Consider the following 23,175-nt stretch of genomic DNA (forward strand, 5'->3'; position numbering starts at 1 on the left):
TGACAAAGGCCACCATGATTATCCAAGTTGGGACCACCTGGGCACATTTGTAGAGTGTGGGTGGCTGTGGCAGAGCTGATTCCTGGGCCCTGTGTCTGAACCTAGAGCCTCCGTACATACATCCGTTCAACATGGGAAGTTAGTCATTAGAACCCAACCCATTTCTGCTCCTCCTAGCCCTGGGATCTGCCCTTCAGCAGACTACAGGGTAGGCTGCATGTTGTTCAGAGGGTAGAAAGTTGGGTAAGGAAGAAGGGGACAAGCACAGCTGTCTTGGACATACCAGGCAATCTTCAGACAGCAGCCTTTAGGTTGCAGCTGCTGGCACAACAGGCTCTCTCCTAACTGACTGTCTTCACTAGAGATGGAGGCACCAACCTAGGTAGCATGAGCACAGAGGTGGGGAGGTTGCAAGGGAGGCTCAGCTCAGAGCCCCAGCATGATCCCTAAACCTCCTGCTCATTGAGCACACCTGGAGACCTGTGAGAAGCATTTGTGATCAGTAGGTCCTGCAGAGACCCCCATAGTTCCACCCCTGCTCACATACCTGTGACTTTCTATCTCTAAAATTTAGAAACCCAGGTAGGGAGTGGGCAGCTAGTGCTGGGTGTGGCAGTGCATGCCTGTAATCCCAGAATTTGGAAGGCTGGGGCATGAGGATCGTTGAGTGTTCGAGACCAGCCTGGCCTGCAAAGTGAGCTCAAGGCCAACCTGAACTGCATAGCAAGACCTTGTCCTCTGACCCCTAAACACCCTTCCACATCAGGAGGGACTGACTTCCTGTCAGCCAACACTATGAGTGACTAGGAGGAAGGGGACAGAAAGCCATGCTTCATCATCTTCTGCCAGGGCCATCCTTGGTGTGGTAACAGCTGTCAGGAGACCTAGAAGGGTCAGAGTTAAAAAATGTGCCCCGGTGGGAGCAGATCTACCCAGAAGGGATTGTCTTCCCAGAGCTGGGGGGGGGGGGGGAGTCCCAAGAGAGTGGCCTGAAGGCAACCCAGTAGGACACCTGCACAGTCTCAGTCCCCTGCCTCAGCCTCCAAGACAGCTGGGAATACAGGCACATACCTCTTCCAGAAAGAGGGCAAAAGTCCTGGTCCAAGGAGCAGGGCTCTCCTTCATCTCTTCTCTCTCTCATATATTCCACATCTTTCAATATAACGATCTTGAGTGCATTTTTTCATTATTTTGTCTTTTCAGGTTTTTTTTTCACCACTGGGAATGGAACCCAGTGCCCTGTAGACTAAACAGATCCTAAAATTTTGATATGTGTATCTTTTTTTCTTTTTGGCACTGGGGATTGAACTCACAACCTTGTGCTTGCCAGGCAGGCACTTATGCTCCTGAGCTAAATCCCCAGCCTGAACTGTCCTAAAATTTTGAGACAGGGTTTCTTTCAGTTGCCCAGCTGGGCTCAAATTTGGCAATTCTGCTGCCTCAGTTTTCCAGAGTACTGGGATTACAGATGTGCATGACCACACTCAGCTTTTTTTTTTTTAATACCAAGGAATAAACTCATATCCTTCATCCTGAGCTACAGCCTCAGGTCTTATTATCTTCGAGACAATCTTGCTAAGTCACTAAGGTGCCCACGTTGGGCTTAAGCTTGCGATCCCTCTGCCTCAGCCTCCAAGACAGCTGGGAATACAGGCACATACCACCATGCTGGGCTTCAACATGGAGTTATTTAATGACTCCAAAGGTCACTGTGGCTAAGAGCTGGGGGCACCTTTGTGCACCTCCAGCCTACATCCCTTGTGTAAGGGGTAGTGGGATATGGGGAGGCAGGTGAGGGCTGGACCAAATGAGAAGAGCACCTTTCAGCCTGACTGGCACTGGACATGTACTCCAGAACTGCCCCCACTCAGCACACAGATGCACTCCAAAATGTTTTGAAGGACATTCTAGTGACAATAAAGACCACAACTGCCTGAACCCAAACAGAAGGAATCCACCAGGCAAGGCAAACAAATGGGGTGGGGAAACAGGGAGCCAACAATAGAAAAATAACATGACAAGGACGAGTCAATACACATAAAGTATAACCATCATGTTAATGGTCTCAATTTACCAATCAAAAGACTGGCAAAGGGGCTGGGGATTTAGCTCAGCGGCATAAGCACCTGCCTTGCAAGCAGGCAGTCGTGAGTTTGATCCCTGGTACCGATAAAAAGGAAAAAGACAAAAAAAAAAAAAAAAAAAAAAAAAAAAAAAAGACTGGCAAAATGGATCAAGAAGCAACATCCAAAAATATGCTGCATACAAGCACACAGACTCAGGGCACAGGGCATAGCGCCCTTTCCCTTGGTCCTTATTGTTTCCCAAAGGGGTTTCCCAAGATGAGGCTGAGCCAGGTCCATGTGCTGCTGCCCTGTGTGCTGTGACTCAGGCTCTGAGGAGGCCTGGCCTCTCCCACTACTCTGCTCCTCTCCCAGTGTCCTCTCTGCAGCCCCCAGTCTGGAGCATGGTTGCTCCAGTGCCTGTGCCCTAGCAAGGGCCTGGGCCTTCCTCTTCTGCAACTGCACCAGAGTGTGGTCCAGCACAGTGTGGTCCTTGGATCTCCCTCTAAAGGAACATGGATCGGTTGTGGGGCTGGCACTCTGGGCCTGTGCTGAGTCTGGGGCCCCAGCATCACCTACGCCAGCTCACCCTGTCCACGAGCCTCAAACATGAAGAGTCACTCACCTTAGTCCCAGGATGACTCAGAAAACAGGCCGAGAGGTTGAGTAACTTGGGCACAGTCACACTGCCAGTGGGTGACAGAGCTGTAATTCGTGCCTGGTGGGGGCAAGTCCAGTTCTTCCCCAGTGTAACTTCCCTCTTTCAGGACATCACCAGCAGCTACTGCCTCCTTCCAGAACCATTAGGCTGATAACCTCACAGCTCCTCAGAGCTGAGGCCCAGGTGGGCTTTGTGGCCTGCTCCCTCCCTTCTCCCTCCCTCACCCCAGTCAGGTCCATGGCTGCTGAGGGTATCAGAAGCACAAAGCCCATCCATCCTGAAGAGGGCACAGAGGACTGCAGCCCACCCCATACCAGGCCAAACTTGGGACAGGGAGCCCAAGCTCCCTTGGGTCATTTTATAGGGTCCCCAGTAGAGACAGGGATGGTGGGAGGTCCTGGGGGCAGGGATTTGCACCTGATATGGGGCGAGGCCTTGACCTGTGTGTAGCTATCAGGTGTGCTGTAGCCTTAGCTCAAGCAGTGCTTTTAGAGTGTGGTATGTGGTCCTAGCATGCAAAGCATCATCTCAGGTGCCATTGGAGGAGACCTCAATGGGGAGAGACCCACCCTCTCAGGTCATCAGGTACCACCTGCACACCCAATCGCAGGCTGTTCTCACAATTAACACTCGTCCTCCAGCTGTGTTGACTACCTCCAAGGAACACCTTTGTTCTGGCAGTGGAGATCCCCACCTGGTGTCCCTCAGCCACATACACCTGTGGTCAGAGTGGAGGTGTCAGCTGGACAGCTGATGATAGACCACCATCCCTCTAGGCCTGCATGAGCAAAGTGGCAGGGTGGCAGGATCCAGGGCAAACCAGGCTTGCTGGGAGTCTGAGCTGGGTCACCCAGTGCAGACTTGACTTCTCCTATGGGGCCTGCTGTTCCACACCCAGCTGGGGTCAGGGAGCTGGGCCTCTTCTCTACCCAGTCAAGGGATCCTACATGTGGACCTTCCCAAGAACTCACCTCCCAGGACCAGAGTGGGTGTGGTTGCCTTGCAGCTGGGCCCTCCCCTGCCACCCACCCCACACCCAGTGGCCAGTTATAAAACAGGATGTCCAACCACATCCAGCTGTGTTACCTGAGGGAGCTGGCTGAGCGTAATACCACTGATGAAGATGGAGCTACTTGCAAAAGAAAGACCAAGCCTTGAGGTACCAAGGGTGCTTGGTATAGGCTCTGTCCCCATGCTTTGTTCCTGGGGGGAGCTGTGTAGATGAGGGTAGGTGAGCTCTTGGATCTGCCTGGCCTGAAGTGCAGGGCTGCATCCCACCTGGTGGTGCTTGGTGGGCATATAGTGGACAGAGCCCCCAAGAATATTCCAAAGACTGTGGGAGCAGGGTGGACACACAACAATGGGCAACCACCACATAAATGTGATCCACATGTGTTGGTCACACCACATATGCGTGGAGCCAGGCAGAAAGAGGCTGGTGTGGTCTTGTCTCTGCAGGAAGAGAGTAGGAGGTCTGTGGAGCACACACAGGCTGGGTTATGGATCCTCCTGTCACATGGCCCCCTGAGTGAGGGTTTGGTGTGTTTTGGGCAGGCTCCCAGTGTTTATGAGTGTATATGTGTGTGTGCATGTGTATGTTCTAGTACATGTGCTTGTATGCACCCATGTGAGTGTCTGAGCCTCTCGGGTCTTGGAGGACAGCTCTGGTGCCCAGGTGAGCCCATGACTCAAGCTCTGTCTTGGGAATCCGGGCCCTGCCCAATCACCAAGCAGCCCTGGAGTCTCCGGCTGCTCCTCTAAGACCACTCTGGATTTTTCCTTTCTCTGGGCCCTCTGCTTTTGCTTCCTGTAACACGCAGCTGACCATCCTACCTTACCTATGGGGCTTGATATGATGTGGCACATGTGTGAGCAGAGCTCTGCTGCATGTGCAGGCATGAGCTCTTGGCCAGGGTGCTTCAGGGAATGTGAAGGCCACAAACCTGAGGGAAGAGGCCTAGGGTCAGCTCCACCTGTGCATCTAACAGCCCCTGAAGCTGGCTAGCTTGCTCTGCTCTGTGACCCTGAGCACACTGAGCAGCTTGCTCAAGCATATTTGGTGGGCACAGGATGACTGGGTGGCAGCAGATGCCTACTTAGGGGTGGGCAGAAGGGTAGAGGAGGAACTCTGCAGGCTGTATCTGGGCACCCAAAGACTTCCTGATTCAGATCAGGATAGGGACTGTACAGAATGTCTTCATGGATCTTGTTCCCTGACTCAGAACCTGTCAGGCCCAGGGTACCCAAGAACCCAGTTGTCTATGCTGGGAAGACTGGGCCCTGGGCATGTCCCAGGACACCAGAGCCCAGGACAAGGTAGGAGTGAGGCAATCAAGCCAGCCTTAGCAGCAACTCAACCTCCCTGGACCCCCAGGTCCTAGCCCCCAGAGATGGCTAGCCCACTGGCCCACTGGTTCCTGAGCCCACCTGTCCTGAAGCCTGAGATCTTTCTTGGACACTCATCTACCAAGACAATGCCCCACTCTGGACCTTCAGTGCTGAACAATATTTCAGCCTGACCTTAACCCACACTTGGCCAGATAAGCCTGACAGTACCGTCCTAATCAAAGCAGCTACCCTGGCAGCTGCAGATTGGCAGAGGCCACTGAGACCAAGAGACAGTCTTCCCCCGGGGCCAGGACCACACGACCAGGGTCATAGCCCTTCCCATGCAGGTCACCTGGGTCTGTCCCTCCCCACAGCACAGATTCATGGCTTCACTCTCCTACAAGCACGAGTCTGGTGTAGTGTGCTGCCCACCACCAAGCTCAGCTCTGGCCCATGGTCACCCTGGTGGGGGGGCATCCTGGGAGGAAGGATGCAGGATTGGTCTCAGTGAGGACCAGCCTGTGATGGGGCCTCATTCAAGTGTCCCAAGTGTGTGTAGGCACAGAGAATAGAAGGATGCCAGGCCCCTTGCTGGAGCCCTTGCTGGAGGTTCAGGTTGGGCTGGGTGGCAGGCAGACCCTGTTAAGGTTTGCTCCTTGGATACAGGTTGGAATCATGGCCCAAGCAGCCAGCACAGGGTCTGGAACCTTGGAAATCCCCTTGGGCCAGCCACCCATGCCACCCCTGGAGCGGGGTCACAGGGAGAAACTAGTGGAGATTCACACCTCTTTTGGGGAGCTGCTCACCTTCTTTTGCAAAAACACCACCATCCATGGCACCATCCGATTGGTCTGCTCCAGCCCAAACCGGCTCAAGAAGGTGTCCTGGGGGCTGCTGCTCCTGGGGACTCTGGGGATGCTCTACTGGCAGCTCGGGCTCTTACTGGAGCAGTACTGGCGCTATCCAGTCATCATGGCAGTGTCTATTCACTCGGAGAGAAAGCTCTTCCCATCTGTCACTCTTTGCGACATGAATCCACAACGGTGAGAGCTTGGGGTATTGGCATGAGGGGTGGGATCCCCAGTTCCTAGTCTCTGCAGCATGGGACATCTTGGCCATGATCGTGGTCAAAGCCCCACTGGTCATTGATAACCCCACCTCTCCCACTCAGCTAAGACCTTTCAGGGCCACAGGTGCTGGGACCTCAGGCTTGAGGAACAGAGCCAGGCTTTCCAGAAGGGAAGGATCCATGTGGAAAGGGGCTGTGGACTGCCTGGAGGACTCTGCCTGGAGGACCCCAAGCCCTGGGAGCCAGGCTAGGTTGGGGGTATGATCTCAGCTCTGCATCCATGAGAGGGTCAGGTCCAACACCCAATTCAGAGCCCCAATTCAGAGTCTTAGGGAAGAGAAGGGACACTGAGGGCACACAGCGCTGAGGTACTGGGGGATCCTGCAAGACTGTTCCAGAAATACTGACCATACACCCCATATCTGACCCTGTCCTTAGGCCAGGTTCCCTCCACTACCATCTAGAGGCACTGGATGCATTTGCCCAGGAGAGTATCTATTCACTCTACAAGTTCAACTTTACGGAGGGCAGGGACACCCCATTCCCCAATGTCCCTGACCCAAAGTCCCCATTCAAGCTGGACCGAGGAATCCAACTGCAGTGGCTGAAGCATCTGGGCAACCAGCACAAAGTGGGCTTCAAACTGGTGAGGAGGGGGTCCTGGGCATGCTACTCCCAGGGGAGGTGTGGGGGTGGGCGGCCAGCTGCACTGACTCCACCCCTCCCAGTGTAACAGCACAGGTGGCGATTGCTTCTACCGCACGTACTCATCAGGCGTGACAGCTGCCCAAGAGTGGTACCACTTCCATTACCTGGACATCCTGGGCCTGACACCCACTGCCAGGGAGGACAGCCACCACAGTCATTTTGTCTTGTCTTGTCGCTACAACAGCGAGGACTGCCAGGCTCAGTGAGTGGGTACAGCTGGTGGGCCACTCATTGTAGCTCCTCAAAGCACAGCATGGTACTGCCTGGGTCCAGCTGGCCAGGCACCAGGAGTTGGTTGCCCAGGGCTGGCTACAAACAGCGCCCTGCAAAGATAAGGTTAGGCTATGGCTCCTTAGATGTGCGATGGGTTAGATGACAGACATGCATGATCTGAGTGCGGCCCTGGGTTGCAGGCACTTCCGGAAGTTCCACCACCCTACATATGGCAGCTGCTACACCTTCGAGGGTGTCTGCACAGCACAGCACCCAGGCATCACCCACAGTGAGTGCAAGCCCACAGAGGGAACAGGGATGTGACCCCGGCCAGGTGACCTCACACTTCCCGGTGGCCTCCGCAGAGATCAACCTGATCCTCAGGACAGAACCGCGAGTGGGGCTCCCTCTGCTGTCTACCGAGGCCGACATTAAGGTCATGATTCACGGACACAACCATACGCCCTTCCTGGAGCACCGGGGATTCAGCGTCCGGCCTGGGACTGAGACCACTATCGGCATCCGCGAGGTAGGGGCGGGGGCGGGGCGGGGCGGGGGCAGGAGGAGGCGGGACTTCACGTTGAAAGCCCCGCCCCCAGGACGAGGTGCGCCGGCTTGGGAGCCCCTACAGCCGCTGCACTGACGGCGCGGTGAGCGTGGATGTGCCTCTGCTCTACAACTCCTCCTACACCCGGCAGGTGAGTCTCGGGGAGGCGAAAGCCCGCATGAGTGAGGCGTGCGTACGCAGACAGACCCCGCTCATGTCCCCTCTGTGCCCTAGGCCTGCCTGATGTCCTGCTTTCAGCAGCTGATGGTGGAGAGCTGCTCCTGCGGCTACTTCCTCCACCCCCTGCCGGCGGGAGCCCAGTACTGCAGCCGCGCGCGGCACCCGGCCTGGGGTGAGCATAGTGGGGATGGTCTCTGGGAATCTGTGTAGTTCTCTCCCTCCTTTCACTGGTGACATCGCCGCACCCTGCCCAGGTCACTGCTTCTACCGTCTGCACCAGGCCCTGGAAACCCACCGGCTGTCCTGCGACTCCCGCTGCCCCAGGCCCTGCAGGTGAGCCAGGCAGTGCTCCAGGCCCGAGGTCACTGCCCGTCGCACTTGCACTTGCAGGCTATGACCGCTGTCCTGTCCTTTGCAGGGAGACTTCGTACAAGCTGTCCACCACGACTTCCCGGTGGCCTTCGGCCAAGTCAGCTGTGAGTACCGAAGGGTTTGGGGTGGGGTGGCGGCGACTAAGGAAGGAGGCAAGGTCTCTCAGCCTTCGTTTCTGCGTAGGACTGGGTCCTGGATGTGCTGAGAGGGGAGACTCCGAGCCTGAGCCTGAGCCCAGGGCGATCCCAAGCCCCCCGGAGCCACGAGGCCAAAGTGAACATCTTTTACCAGGAGCTCAACTACCACATGGTGGATGAAGCACCTGTGTACTCGGTGAGATCCATGGCCTGGGGTAGGGATTGTCTAGATGCATGCAGGTGAGAAGGCCACAAGTAACTGCTTGCCTAACTACCCACCCTAGGTGCCGCAGCTGCTGTCTGCCATGGGGAGCCTCTGGAGCCTGTGGTTCGGCTCCTCTGTCCTCTCTGTCATAGAGCTGCTGGAGCTACTGCTGGATGCCACAGCCCTCACCCTGCTGCTGGGCTTCCGCTGGCTGCATGGGGCACAGGTGTCCCAGCCTGAAACCAGCACTGTGTCAGTGCTACCCTGCACCTCGCCTGCGGCCAGAGGCTGTGGGACTAAAATCAGAGACCCTGGGCACCCAGTGGTGGCTCTGGAGAGGGTCTTGATGGAGGAGTTAGGCTGAGCTCCAGCACTCATACCCTCACCAGCCTTGCCAGAACATCTGGTCCTGGGCCTAGCCCTGGGAGTTGTGCACAGGAGTGTCCCCCGGCCATTCAACATCAAGGAAGCAGCATGACCCAGCTGGAAGGCTGGTCAACATCAGGCCCACTCAACACATCAGGGCCTCTCTTTGCCCACCCTCCCCGGGGGTGGCCACTTCAGTCTTCAGGAAGCTCAGGACAGGAAGGAAGGGTGTTCTTAACTCTCCATACACCTATATCCTAGATATGAACCTAGAGCCTCTATGAGCAAGTGTGGCCAGAGGTGCCTCTACCTCCTGGTGTGTCTGATTGGTGTCTTGTCTCTGTTTCTAAGGGAATTGGCTCTGTCTGTACCTGTGTGTAGGTACGAGGTTCTGGCAGAGCCTGCCTTAGCCTCAGGGCAAGCAGGGAGGAGTGTGCCCCGATCCTATGGACTGCTCTGTAATAAAACTGGGAGTAAAAAAATAATAAAATAATAAAACTGGAAGTTCCACCTGATGACAAGCGTGTCTGTGGGTCTCCCCGGTCTCTCTCCTTGGGCTGAGCATCATTTGGGCACACGAGGGGCCTAGGCACTCTAGGATCAGACTGGGATACCAGTCCCAGGCCATTGTTATTGGTTGGCTGGTCCACCCACCTCACTCCTACTGAAGGACATGACAGCTCCCAGAGAAAGTTAAGATGGACCAGGGAACAGGGGTTGGTAGTGCCAGGAGTCAGAGAAGCCCCAGGTTTCCCATCAGGCCCTTGGTAGGTTGTCTGAGTTGTCTTTTTGCGGCGAGGCGGGGAGGGGGGTTTACCAGGAATCAAACCTAGGACCTTACACTTAACAGAGAGGTATGCCACAGAGCTGTATCCCTGGCCAGCCTGAGTTTCCCTTTTGAGAAAGGGATATTGGTGGTATCCTATTCCAGGCTGCCTTTCAGGAAAAGCAGAGGATGCAGACCCCCCCCCCCAGCAGAGACAGAGCAGAGTGAGGAAGGTGAGCCAATGAGCAGGCAGTGGGCAGATTTATTGACTGGGAGTGATCAGAGCAGGGGTATGGGGTCTTGCCAGCCGGAAGATGGCAGAGTGGGTGGTGGGCAGGGCTCAAGCAGGGAGGAAGAAGCTAATTTTGCTCTTTAGAGTCACAGCCAGCAGGCAGGGAGTCAGGGGCCCAGTTCAGTGCCCACCTTACCACCCGTGGAGCCTCCATGGGCAGCATTTGCATAGTGACCAGCCAACTGGTCTGGACCTGACTAAGAGCCCATAGTTTTGAAGAGACCCAGCCTCTGGGCTCTTTCAGAAAAAGGAAATTTGAAGGCATCTGTGGGCCCACAAGTGAGGGACAGACCTCTGAACCCATTGGAGGGTCCAGCCCAAGGGACAAGGCCAGCCAGAGGCAGGGCAAGAGGTATGGAGCCTACCCCTAGTGGCAGGCAGAGCCAGGGTCAGGATGGTCCTCAGGAGTCCACAGAAAAAAGACGCAGACAAGAACAAGGTCATTGTAGAAAATCCACTCAGTGGGTAACAAAGAACATTGGGCACAGGGTAGGAAGGGCCAGTTGCATTATGCACAGGCTCTGGGCCAAAAGCCAGAGATCTGCCTCTGGAGGAGGCAGGGACAGGTCTGGCACTGGGGGCCAGCATGGCCAGCCACCTGGCCATGGGATGCCTGCGTCCAGCCAGGGCAGTGGCCCTAGGCCAGCGCCCCATCCACCCAGCACCCGCAATGTCCAGCCTGAATGGTAGGTCACTAAGTGAGGTACTTGGGTTGGTTCCCTGGATGGGCCGCACTCCTGCCTGAGAGGGCACTGGCGGCCAGCCACCAGCCCCCTGTCACAGGAGGGGCTCAGGGGATTCAGGGGGACCCAGCTAGTGGGTCATTGCTCTGGGGCAGTGAAGATGAGGGCACCAGGTGACACAGGCCCTGAGGGCAGAGGGGCACAAGGTGACATAGGATTCAAGAGTGGTTTGTGAGCAACCCGGGTCCCCAGTGAAGGGGTCACCTGAGGCCAGAGAGTCCTCGGGCAGGGTGAGGGGCACCAGATGATGCAGCACCCCTCAAAACGTGGGGCTTCAAAAGACTCAGTGCTAGGATGCCCCTCCCAGGATGGGAGGCACCCGAGGGGCCCAAGACCAGGCACCGGAGGGAGGGACGAGCAGGCAAGTGAGCTCCAGGAGCACCCGGGCGCCGGGCTGTCAGGATAGACCCACGGCCCACACGCACAGGGCCGTGGCTGGGCTGGGGCCAGGATCTTCAGGGGCATGCATGGTGTCCGGGCCGGGCAGGCTGTGGTCCCACAGCTGTCCGGCAGGCCCGGCCCTAGCTCTCCTCCAGGTGGAGACTGATGAATTCCTGGATGCACCTGCGGTACTGCAGCTCGGTGGGGCTGCTGCCCACCAAGGGCCCTGGTTGGCCAGACGGCGCTTCAGCCTCCCGCATCTCCTCTGCCATGCGTGCCAAACGGAGCCTAGAGGAGGACTCAGCGTAAAGCCCCTCCCCTCCGGTGATGGTCCCACCCTCCGTGGTGGCTCCGCCCCCAGCCTGGCGCTCACAGCGTGACAATGTCTGCGTTGGCCGCCTGCACAGCAATGTTGAGCGGGTCCTGGTCGTCTTCGTCCAGGGCGTGCTGATCGGCCCCTCGCTTCAGGAACAGGCAGACCTGGCTGGGGGCAAAGGGCCGTGTCGGGGTGGGCCGGGGGCGGGGCAAGTAGGCCGGCGGAACCGCAGACTCACCCGGTACGGCCTAGGAGCGTGGCGTGATGCAGGGGCGCGCGGCCCCGGCTGTCTCTTTGGTTCACATCCGCTCCGTTTTGCAGAAGAAACTCGCACACAATCAAGGAACCCTGGGGAACAGGCACCAGGGCTCACATCGAGCCGGGAAACGCCTCTCGCGGCCCCACCCGCGCGCCGGCTGGGGCAGCACCCGCTCACCCCTAGCACTGCCTGCACCAGCGGAGTCTTGCCCTCATCCTCCACGTCCGCCCAGTTGACCTCGGCCCCGTGGGCCAGTGCCGCGGCCAGCGCGGGGAGGTCGCGGGTGCGCGCCGCGCGGTGCGCCAGCAGCCCAGGGTGCAGCTCGCGCACGTCCGCCAGATTCCAGGACTCGGCCTCCCCATCCACCTCACCACTGGACTCCTCGGATTCGGCGCCCTCTGCAGGGAGTGTCTGGTTAGCCTGTGGCCCTCGGAGGGCGAGGAGTTCTGGGGCAGGGACTGCAGAAAGGGGGAGTACCACCCACCCTCCTCGGTGACACTGTCCACCACCGAGCCCGCGCCGAAGGCCAGGACATCAGAGCTGCCATCGGAGCTGCCCCCTAGGCCACTGTCGCTGCTTAAACCTGCAGGACCGAATGGGAGGGGCTCTTGGACACTGCAGCTCCCCTCACGCTCGCGGAAAGCTGGTTGAAGTATAGAGTCCCACCTTCTGTCCAGGGACACCCCCAAGGACCAACCCTTTTTGAGGATTCCAGGGGAGACTGTCAGAAGAGGAAATCTGAACAGCACCATGGGGGGGGGGGGATGGGTGGGCCGGCGCAGATCTTCCTCCAGCCCACAGCTTCCAAGCAGCAAGGGAGGAGCCAAAGGCTTTGGATCAGCGTAGCAGTGCCCTCTGCTGCCTGTCTCCCAGCCTCACCCAGAGGTACACACCACTCCGACACAGGACCTGCGTGCACATAGCCTACATATTCACACACACTTTCACACGTCGCTTTCTGGGTGAGGCCTCAGCTCTAGTGAGGTTGCCAAGATACCCCGACTCCTTAGGATGCCTTTCCAGGCTTAGCTGGCTGATACTCCAGTTCTCCTGCTTGGCCCTATCCCTCCTGCTGGGTACATGTGTCCTTCCAGTCCACACTTGTCCACTTCCCTGGCCCCTCTTCTGCAACCCTGCTGGGGTGACAGCTGAGGGTGGGCAGTAGGGTGGGGCCCCAGCACTTACTGCGTGGACCAGCCCCGGCAGCCCCTGCATCAAAGTAGGAGAACAGGGAGTCCAGCTCATCTGGGCAGAAGAGGGAGTCCCGGCGGAACCTGCGCTCCAGAGTGCCTGCTGCAGGAAGGAGGTAGCTGCTTTTCAGATGGGGAAACTAGCCCCAGTGGGGAGGGGGAGTGTCCCTGTCATGCTAGCAGAGGAGCAGAGCTCCAAGGTGGCCCCTCAAAGCCCTCTCTCTAGCTGACCTATCCCACCAGGACATTCTGACTTACAGCATACCCCTATCCCCACTCCCAGTGGCTTCGGGGAGCCCGTCCTCAGGTGCTGCCCAGGGACTGGAGGAGGCTCTTACCTGAGGACAGAGCAGCCAAGGAGGGGAGGACAGGCTCCAGCCTGGCCTTGCGGCGGGTAGTGGGGATGCGGGGGGAGCTGTGGGGGCGTTGGCACTTCTGTGCCTGCCAGCGCCTTGGGGCTTCTAGGGCAGGTACTGTGGGGAGCTTGTGAAGAAACTTCTTTTCCACGTATTTGTCTTTGATCCAGGCTTCCTTGTCCTGTCTGGACCAGGAGAGATGTGAGCTACAATCGAAGGTGGGGGTTTCCTGAGCCACGCCAGGCTGTACACCTCCTACCTGGGGCTACTGGCTGTGGGCTTTCTGCTACTAGGGCCCTCGCACTGGGCCTCGTAGATTTGGTTCACGGTGCTGTTTCCAAGTTCGCACATCAGCTGGTGGAGTGGGGTGTGGACATCAGTCAGTCAAAGCTCAGAGACCTGGGTCCCACCTCCCAAAGGCCCAGTGGCCTTCCAGGGCCCCCAATGCACCTTCAGCAGCTCTGGCTCCCAGGAGTCCAGCGTCAGAGATCGCACCTTGGAGCAGTGGACACCAAGGCTCCTGAGCAGAAGGCCAGGGCCAGGGATAAGTCAGAGCTTAGCCTCCCCCAGCCTGGGTCCCACCTCAGGCTCCGCCCTGCCCTCTGGAGTCAGGAGCACCTGTGGATGCCTGAGCACTCGATGCAAAGTAGTACCCCCAGGTTGATGCTGGCCCAGCGGGGGTCTGGCTGGCCACAGTCGCCACACTGGCTGTTGCCAGCCACACTCTGTACCCGCTGTAGGACACTCTCGCCCTTCACACCGCGCTCCCGAGAGTCCGAGGTGGAGTCAATGCTGCTTGTAGACGGGGATGCTGTGCGGTCCAGCCTCTGTGAGATGGTCCAAGGAATCACTAAGTCCTGTAGGAGCTCTAGTCTGACTCCCCACTGAGTCCTTTCTCCCTAGCTAGGAAGCCCAGCACAGGCCAGGGCCCCTCGAACATGACCCTGCATATGCATGTGTATGCACACATGCACACACATGCATGGAATGCACACACAGGCTGCAAGCACACATGCAGCCGGTAGCAGCAAGATCATGGGTATACATGTGCATGTGGAGGACAGGGAGGGCCACACCTCACTGTAGCAGCTGTCAGGGCTCTCTCGGTAGGCAGAGGCAATGCTGGCCTGCACGGCTTGAACCCAGGCCTGGCGTAACTTCTCTGAATCAGCCTGCAGCATGCAGCTCCTGGAGGGAGGGGTTGGTCAGGTCGGGTGGACAGGGCCCCTCCCCACCCCATCCTGGGCTGGGCCTCCTCACTTGGTGGGTGACACGACCTCGAAGCAGAACCTCCGCTCAATGTCCTCGCATGGCTTCACAGAGCACAGGCGGAGGTCGTCCACTACCACGGTCAGTGCATCCTAGGGGCAGCAGCACTGTGGCCCATGTGCTCACCAGCCCCTACCCTAGCTGCCCTCCTTACAGGCTTCTTAGGGACTCCTTTATCTTAGGCGCTTAAGCAATCTGTTTCCAACTCCCTATTCCCCTGGTCTTTGGGCTTTGGTTCTCCTCAGTGTCCTCAGCCCTGTGCCAACCCCACTGGCCAGCCCACCCCACAGTGGAGGTTGGTCAGGGACCAGCCCCTGGTAAGCCCACTGCAGCTCACCTTGAGCTTCTTCTGGTAGACAAGCTGGCTGTTCTGGATGGAGAACCAGCGCCTGGTGAAAGGGACAGGGGTCAGAGCCAGGCAGAGCTGGCTCCCATCTGCTCTACCCTCAGCCCCTGCTTGAGGCAGGCCCTTACCGGTTCCATGTCTTGAAGGCATTGCTGGCTCTCTTGAACAGATAGCCCTCCATCACCACACCACTGGGTGCATCCACATCAAATTCTACTTTAGACTCATCGTAGGAAAAGTCCTGGGTGAATGGGGAGCCAGACCTCAGGAAGTGTAGCCCCTGGACCCAGGCACCCCAAGTCCACCATAGAGGAAACCCAGGCAAGGCCCAGGCTCAGACTGTAGACCCCTGGCTCCAGGTCCCAAGAGCAGAGCCCTGCTATTCGCAGCTGGGCTGAGTGCTTGGGCCCTACCCCCAGGCTTGCACAAATAGCAGGCTGCAACCAGGAAGGAAGCTGCCCCCCTCCTCTTTCTGTGTGCCGTGCATGTCGCCAGCTGGGTCAGCTCCAGCTGCCCAACAGAGGCTCATTCAGAGCTGAGGGTGTCCTGAGCGCCTGCTGTCCAGCAGGCCAGGCCATCAGAGGAGAGACCTGGCCACCTGCTCAGAGGCTGAACAGGGGCAGGAAGCCACAGCTGCCACCACTCTCATGGAGGGGACAGAGTCTGGAGATTGCATCTTGCTAGTGCCAGCAACAGGCCCACAGGAGCCACCAGTGGTGTCCTTGGTGCTGAAGCACCCGTGAGGGAGGGGCTCTCACCTGCAGCAGCGTCTAAGGAGGACAGGAGGGGAGAGACCAGTGAGTGACTGTCCCCTAAACTCCTGCCAGCCCTGCCCCAACCTTCCTGGACCCTAAGTAGCCACCCTTACTGCAGTCACAGAGGTGACCACAGTGACAAGAGGGAAGTCTCAGAGTGTACCAGGCCCACCCTATAGAGGTTCCCTGCCTCTGCCTGCAGCTCTGGTGGGTGAGGCCTGATGGGCAGTCAAAGCAGCTGTGGGAAGAGGGGTGCAGTGTGTGGATGTGAGCTGGGCTCATGGGGTAGGCACATGGAAGGGGTGGAGGCAGGGCTTCTGGGGATCCCTGCAGTTGGGCCTCACCCTCTGCTGGATGGCAGCATGCTTACGCTCCATCTCCCGCTTCTCCACAGCAGAGTCAATCACCAGCTGGTCCAGCTGTAGGGGGAAGGCATCAGAGTGGCTGTGGTCCCTCCCCGGACACCCAAGCTGGGCCCCAAGGGCTTACCTCAGTGGCCAGCTTCTTCATGTAGGGGTCGAGCTGGTGTAGGAGGCTGTAGCCCTGCTGGAAGAAGCTATACTGGGCGTGCATGAAGGACAGCATCTGCAGATTGAGGGCAGAGGGCTGGCCAGTGACACACTCACGGACCCCAGCACCCATAGACTGCGCCACACTCAGGAGCACCAGCACTTGCAGACCACATCATGCTCACGGGCACCCCCCACCAGCAGCACTCACAGAATCTAAGATCTCAAACTTCTTCTTGGCCTGGAGGACATTGATCTGTGGAGGAGCAGCCTACAGGTGAGGCCCAGGTGACCATGACTGCCCTGACCAGCATGTGTTTGGCCAGTGTGGTTCTAAGACCCTCCCCTGCTCATGCCAGGCTCATCCTTCCTTGGTTCCAGTGTTCAGCAGGGGGGTCATGTAGATAGAGCCAAGAACTCCATTCAGGGTCCCCAAGTCTCCCCATACCAGTCTGTCCCTGCCCCTAGGCCTCTGCCAGCCCCCCTCCTGTCCCAAGATCTGTGCCCCTTCCCAGGCTGACCTGGAGCACATAGTCCAGCGCAAGGTGTCGGAAGCACTTGCGGGTAAGTGTGAGGGCACTCGTGGCCTCTTCCACCTCATGGGGCCGGTGCCTTGGGGCCTGGGCATTCCTCACCAAGGACAGCTCCATATCCTCTCGTACCTTATCGAACTGCTTCTTGGTCTCTTTGAATTTCCGCACGTCCCTAGGGGCCAGCATGCGTCAGGTCAGGGCTCAGAAGTCAGAGGAGGGGTGCATGCTGGGCTCACAGTCCCTAAGTACCCTCTGCTTCTCCCTGGCCTTCCTCTGCCTCCCTGCCCCGCAGTCCAAGCTGTCCCCTCCTGGATCCCCAGCCACAGAACGACCCTGCCCTTTACCACTTCAGGGTCAGCCTTACGTGGTACTTCAGACCCATGCACCCAATGCAGGCTCGACATTTCAGGGGAACCCTAGGCACCCCAGTCACACATGTGGGGGTCCTGGGAAGGGGAGCTTGGCCCGGGCTTTCTCCTCAGCACTGGTGACCATGGGGCCCCTGGCCACTCACTCTTTGATGAAGTTGTGGAGCTGCTGTCGTACAGATCTCTGGGCCTGGTCAAACAGGATCTAGGGGAGCCACATGAGGTTTTTGAGGGCTCTGTCTCCATGAGTCCCCAGAGGCAAGGCCACAACCTATCTCTCCTCCAGGAAAGAACCAGGGGGCTCCCCACTACAGCTCTGCCTGGCCCAGGCCCCTGTCCTACACCCAGAGCTGACCTAGGAGAGACCCCCCAGCCTAGGCTGGTGCCCAGAGAATACAACTGTGACCACCTGGCCATCTCTCCACCTGGCTCTCAGCCAGTCTCCCAAGGGCCCCTCCACAGCTCTACCCACAGCCACACCCACCAACTGGCAGGGAGCGGGGGAGACACCATGGACCACCTGGCCTATGGACCAGAGCTGGGTGGGTGTTGGGAGTGACAGGGGCTTCAGGGCTCCCTGACAGCACTTGGAGTCAGACCCCCAAGGAGCAGGGCTGGGCCAAACCAGAGGCAAACAGACAAACATGCTATGCTGGTCTATTTCTGAGCTTCCCTTGCAGGGGTGGGGACCCCTTATTTAGTCTGGGGCTCTGGTTTCCTGGCCTCATTCCACTCCCCAACCTGTGTCTACCTGCCCACGTGGTACTCAGGCACCATGGTAGTCACACGGGCCCTCCAGAAAGGCAGTGAGGTTGTTACCCAGAAACAGCCTAGCCTGGGATAGAGAACTGTGCTCAGCTGGACCTCCAAGGTCAGCCCACACCCAAGACTTTTCTGCCCTCTATTCTGAGCTACGTGCTGCCTGTCTCCCCTGCCCCAGGATCCTGTGTTGACCCTTCCTGGAACATGGCATGGTTCCTGAAGGAGTCCCCCACATCCTGCTGACTCATAGACAAAGGATGGCCTCCACCCTCACAGACTAGAGGACTGTAAAGTGCCCCCCACTCCTCATGCCCCACCTGGTCACCTAGCTTTAGGCAGGCAGGGCCTTCAGGGGCTCTCAGAGCTCACCGTGTGGAAGTTGACCATCTCCTGCAAGCTGTCTCCAAACCGCTGTAGACATTCCTGGAGAGAGACAGGACAGGTCACACTGAGCCAGACCCTGGTTCAAGGGGACCCTCCCTGCCACAGGACACCCAATCAGAATGCAGATACCCTTGCTGAGGTCCTGGGCCCCAGGTAGGGATTGCCTCCCTGACCCTACCCTACCTCAGAGACAAGGGTCAACTGTCTGCTCACCGAGATGACCGTGTCACCCTGACACTGCTGGGATAGATCTCGGACACCACTCACGAAGAGCCTGTTGGTGGTGACGTAGGCCTTACCAGCCTCAATCATACCACTGCACAGCTTGACGAGCTATGGATAAGACAGGTGGACAGCGTAAGGGACTGGCAGCTTCCCCAGGCAAGTGACACTCCCACTGGTCACAGCTCCCAAGGTGACTGCTCCCAGCGGCAGCCAGAATTCCATCAGAGACCTTCAGCACCTGCCTGGGACTGGGGGAGCAGCCACCATGGCTTTCCTGCCTACCTCTATCTCTGCTACCTGGGTGAAGCAGGGAGAGGGGCACTGTGGAGGTTGACCATCTCTTGCAGACTGTCAACTTAGAGGGGAGCATGAAGTGGGGGAGGACAGGGGGCCTCAGGCAGCATCAGAGGGCCAGTGTTGTGACCGTGAACCAGATGTCCTCCCTTGCTCTGTGCCCACTCCCCTCCCTTCCCTGCTTGCCTCTTTAACCCCCAACCCTGTCACACAGGGCACAGCCCACACAGCAGCTGTTCCCATCCAGCAGCCAGCAGAGGCACAGAGGAATACCTCAGGTCATCCTGTCCAGAGGGACAAGATTCAGGTTCAAGTGGATATGTGTGGCCCAAGCACCTGGGATTTGTGTGGCAGCACACAAATGGAGTTGTGGGACAGACCCAGGTCCTATGCACAAAGCACGCTCAGACCCAAAAGGGTGCATGTGAACTCCTACTCCTGGAAGGCAGGTTCTGCCACTCAGCCATTCCCAGATCTGCCTGGGTGTGGCAGCAGAGCAAGCTTGGACCCTCCCCATGCCCAGGCTGCCCTTACCTTATCCAGTTTGGCCTCGATCTCGCCCACATCTGTTTCTACCTCATCAATGGTTGCTCTGCAACAAGAATGAGTAGCCTTACAGCAAACTGTGCGGACTGGGGTCAAGCGGGGCTTCATTTCCACCTGCACCCCTAGGGGTCTACGGTGGCAAACACCATGTCCTTACAGGCAGGACTGGGGCCAGGTCCAATGACTGGAGACATCCAGCATCCATACCCATGGCCATTCCAGACAGGAAGAGGCCATGTGGCTGTGACCCTCACCTCGCTCCAGCTGCTAAATGTAGGGGCAGCAGAGGGCTGGAGTCCCACGGTGATGCTGCCCAGGGCAGGAGCTGAGTCTTCCTGGCTGGCTTCCCTCCTGGTCCCAGGGGCCACCTTGACTCCTGAAGCTCCCACCCCTCTATTCCTCCTACAGCCCATTCTGGCCCAGTGCTTGTGGCCCTCTTGTATGAGACTGAAGCAAGGGGACCAAGAGACCACAGCCCAGCCAAGAAGGGTCTGCTTCAGAACCTGCTCCCACCAGGAGGGCCTGACAATGGGGCTGCCATGGGGAGGGAAGAGTTAATGAGTGACATCACCAGGAGAAGCCACCGGAGAATCCCCGGAAGCTAGAAGCAGATGGATTGGGCACGTGACACCCCCTCCCTCCGGGAACAGGAAATAAGGAAATAGAGCCAGGATCCCAGCAGTCTGCCCCTACACACACACAATCAGCTCAGCTGGTGAGCTGGGCCCATCTGGCTGGCCTAGGATGAGGTACTCTGGGACATAGGCTTAGCCTCGGGCAGGGGATCTAGAGTTGGGGGCCATCCTGGGGCAGTAGCTCCTAACCCCTTGCTACCCCCCACCCCCAAGGCAGGTTCTAGGGTTGCCCAAATTTGGGGAGGGGCCTGCAGGTCACCAGGAGTGCAGCTGGGTATGTCCATAATTAACATCTAGGATCAAACTGGCCAGGCTGCCTGAGCCAGGGACTATGCTTGGTTACCCACTCTAGCAAGATACCAGATTCCTCCAGATGGCACCCACTTCCCAAGGGGATAAAAGAGTGCTGCATCCCAGAGGCAAAGAGGCTCAGTGGCTACATGGAGGATCCTTGGCAGGATGATCCCTCTCCCAATCCTCCCAGGAGAAAAGTTCTTTAGCTAGGAGCCCCACTCGCACTCCGGGTGGGCATGGCAAACCCCCACAAGACTGCCCTGACCCCAGAGCCAGGACGCAGGACCCAGACCCAACCGCTGCTATAGCTGAAGGTACCAAAACACAGAAGAGACTGTGCCTAGGAGACACTGCTACAGTCCCCCACTCCTGTCCCCTAGGCAGGCCGGATGACCTGGACAGCTGCACTGAAGCTGCCACCCTCAGGGTAGGGTGGGGGAGGGAGGACGGAGGGACTTCTGTATACAGGAGGCAGCAAGGGCGGGGCTGCACTGGAGCTGGCAAAAGTGTCCATGGAGACACAGTGGGTGCCCAGCAGAGGCTTATGGGACCAGCACTATCCTGAGAGCTCCTCAGCTACCCTCCCTAGCCTCCCTTCAGGTACTGTACCTCCACTTCCTTAGAGAGAGCAGGCCCCTCTTCACCCAAGCCATGACTCAGTGCCTGAGCCCCACCCAGGAAAGAAACTTCTGAGGCCTGGTAGCTCTCTTTCCTGCTCCCCTAGACCCACAGCCAGTGTTCCAGGACATTCCTGAGGCCATCATGGCTGGCAGCCCCCAAGCAGGAACCCCCTTTGTGGACTGAGCACCCAGCCCCACATCATCACTACCATATCCTCCTGCCAGCTCTACCCAGGTCTGTGACCAGGAAGCTAAAGTTGCAACCTCAGTGACACTTGAGAGCAAGTGGGCAGAGGCTCGCCCAAAACACACTTAGGCCACAACCCCAGAACCCACAGAGCTAGGCTTCGGTGACTCCAAAACTGAGGTCCAAGCTGGACCTACCCAGGTTTTCCTACCCAGGTCCCTTTCTCTAACAGAAGAGTTGCAAAGGGAGGAAACAGGGGGCCCCCAGGTCTAACAGGATATTCACAGGATAGAATGATTGCAGCAACCTTGTCACAGACCCCTCCTTGGGCGGAGGAGAGGAGGAGGCTTTTAGTGAGGGGCCAAGGTGAATCTAGAGGGCTTCAACCTGGACCAAGCCCCAGCAGAGAAGCCCTGGCCACACCTCCCTCCACAGCCTTGATGCAGAATCATGAGCTGCCTGATCACTCAGACCCCTTTCCTCAACCAGTTGTAACAATAGAAAACACAGGGAATCCTTTTCCCATTGCCCTGGACCTGGAGCCACCCCGAGCCCACACTGATCCTCCCAGGTCCTGAGACCTTTCTTGCTTACACCTGTGTGGGGTGGTTTTGCAAAGGGCTGGGGCCTAGGGAAGCTGGGGGAGGCCTCTGGAGAACCAGCCTGCATACAGACATCTGAGCAAGCACACACATACAAACGCAGGACACATGCTCACACACATACAGCAACACCATGTACACACAGACATGTGTCCCAGGGACACAAGCATACACACAGAGACATGCACTGGTGCCAGGACAAGCACACACATGCACAAAGTAACACATCTATCAGCCTGAACCCATGCAGAGGTGCACTGACACAGAGGACCACCCACTCGTTGCATCTGAATGGGTGCATCCAGCTTGCCAGCCTAGTATTGCAGCTTACCCATACAAGCATGTGCATGATCTGAGACTCCAAAAAAGGGCAGAGTGGCAGAGCTTACACACGTACATCCATGCACACACATCAGTGGCCTGGAAAAGGTGCACACTTGCAAACAACATACAGGAGGTGCTATTACTGTTTCCCAAACACTGCCCAAGGATTGAGGCAGATGCATGCTTGTGCACATGTCAGTGAACTCAAGGCTCACACAGTTGTGCATGCCCACGAACTGTGAAAGACACAAACCCTGGGGTGCACCAGAGTCCTTGCCTCTCACCCAAATTCCCCATTGCTTTCCTCACCACTCTGTATACCCCTAACCCTCCAGGGCCCTGGACCACCTCCCAAGGAACCACCCTTAGGCCCACAACGTGGCTACAGCTGTCTGAGACTGTACACCGCCCCAACAGACACATGGACCAAAACAGAGATCAGAGAAAGACCAGTCCCTCACTCAGACAACCGTGCCCAGGGCTGGACGGCAGGGCCCCTGGGGGCACAGTGGAAGCAGGTGGTCACTGCACGAAGATGCAGACACAAAGCGGAATGGACAGTGCCAGAGGTGGCTGTGTCCACGACTGCCGGGCCGCCCACGCAACACCCTCGCGCGAGGAGACTGGCTCGGAGACGTCTTTGTTCCGGTCCCCCGGGGTTGAGGGCAGGGAGGGGCCAAAGCTTTGTCCGAAGCCGGGCCCCCACCCGTCCCCGCGGCAACGTCAGGGTCGCATCGCAGAGCACCCGCCCTCCGATGCACAAAGGCGGTGGGCCCCGCCCGCGCCCACCGTGGGTCCGCGCACCTGAAGCGCGGCGAGTCCTTGATGCACTCCTCGAACTCCACCGTCATGGCTGCGGCGGCGCTCACTGGGCCGAGAACTGCGGCGCACCAAGCGGCATCCCCCGCGGCCGCCCGTGTGTCCCGCCCGCGTCGGTCGTGCTCGGCGCCCGCCCGCCCCGGAATGAGACCGCCGCGCAGCGGCCCGCCCCGCCTGTCACTGCCGGGGAGCGTCGCCAAAATCCACCGTCTCTCGCGCCGCCCGCTGTCACCGCCGGGGAGCGTCGCCAAAGTCCGCCCCCGCACGCTGTCAGTGTCGGAAAGTGCAGCCAAACGCCCGCCCAGGGTCCACAGAGGACAAGCTACGACAATCGGACTTCCGACGGTGTCCGCTGGACCGCGGGAACGTCGAGGGCGTGAGCCCCACCCGCCACAGCCACTCCGGCCGTTGCGCAACTTGGGGAGTTTGCGAAAACCACATATGGAAGGATTTGACTGGCATGCGGCGAGCAGCCACGCCCCGGGAGGACAGGACGGACGGGCGCCAGAATTGGGGGTTAAGGGAGGGAATGAGAGGAGGACGGAGGGAGG

At 58.3% G+C, this 23,175-nt stretch overlaps 2 protein-coding genes across 3 annotated transcripts; one reads left to right on the top strand and one right to left on the bottom strand.

Moving 5' to 3' along the window:
• The first annotated feature begins 2,882 nt into the window (after positions 1–2,882).
• Scnn1d (sodium channel epithelial 1 subunit delta) lies at positions 2,883–9,353 on the top strand. Its single transcript, XM_003461551.5, has 11 exons — positions 2,883–6,095; positions 6,560–6,767; positions 6,850–7,031; positions 7,243–7,331; positions 7,408–7,571; positions 7,642–7,740; positions 7,824–7,941; positions 8,024–8,102; positions 8,188–8,245; positions 8,325–8,474; positions 8,563–9,353. The coding sequence occupies exons 1-11, from the start codon at positions 5,629–5,631 to the stop codon at positions 8,845–8,847; spliced, it is 1,899 nt and encodes a 632-aa protein (XP_003461599.3). The 5' UTR covers positions 2,883–5,628; the 3' UTR covers positions 8,848–9,353.
• A 504-nt stretch (positions 9,354–9,857) lies between these two features.
• Positions 9,858–23,139, bottom strand: Acap3 (ArfGAP with coiled-coil, ankyrin repeat and PH domains 3). Of its 2 annotated transcripts, none has more exons than XM_063235275.1 (24): positions 22,610–23,139; positions 19,132–19,189; positions 18,292–18,411; positions 18,064–18,117; positions 17,079–17,137; positions 16,553–16,736; positions 16,243–16,287; positions 16,012–16,107; positions 15,867–15,941; positions 15,526–15,537; positions 14,896–15,008; positions 14,759–14,810; positions 14,413–14,513; positions 14,229–14,340; positions 13,771–13,979; positions 13,603–13,672; positions 13,412–13,506; positions 13,135–13,337; positions 12,792–12,896; positions 12,091–12,189; positions 11,784–12,004; positions 11,586–11,695; positions 11,405–11,515; positions 9,858–11,319 (listed from the first exon to the last, which is right to left on the bottom strand). In XM_063235275.1, exons 1-24 carry the CDS (start codon positions 22,654–22,656, stop codon positions 11,172–11,174), a joined length of 2,499 nt encoding a protein of 832 aa, XP_063091345.1. In that variant the 5' UTR covers positions 22,657–23,139; the 3' UTR covers positions 9,858–11,171. The 2 variants fall into 2 exon arrangements, with proteins under 2 accessions (XP_063091345.1, XP_003461568.3); XM_003461520.5 differs by having other exon boundaries at positions 12,792–12,899; positions 22,610–23,135.
• Between the last annotated feature and the right edge of the window lie 36 nt (positions 23,140–23,175).

This window comes from Cavia porcellus, unplaced genomic scaffold (genome assembly GCF_034190915.1).
Source record: "Cavia porcellus strain 051 isolate PalLab524CR breed Dunkin Hartley unplaced genomic scaffold, mCavPor4.1 scaffold_25, whole genome shotgun sequence".
Lineage (NCBI taxonomy): Eukaryota > Metazoa > Chordata > Mammalia > Rodentia > Caviidae > Cavia > Cavia porcellus.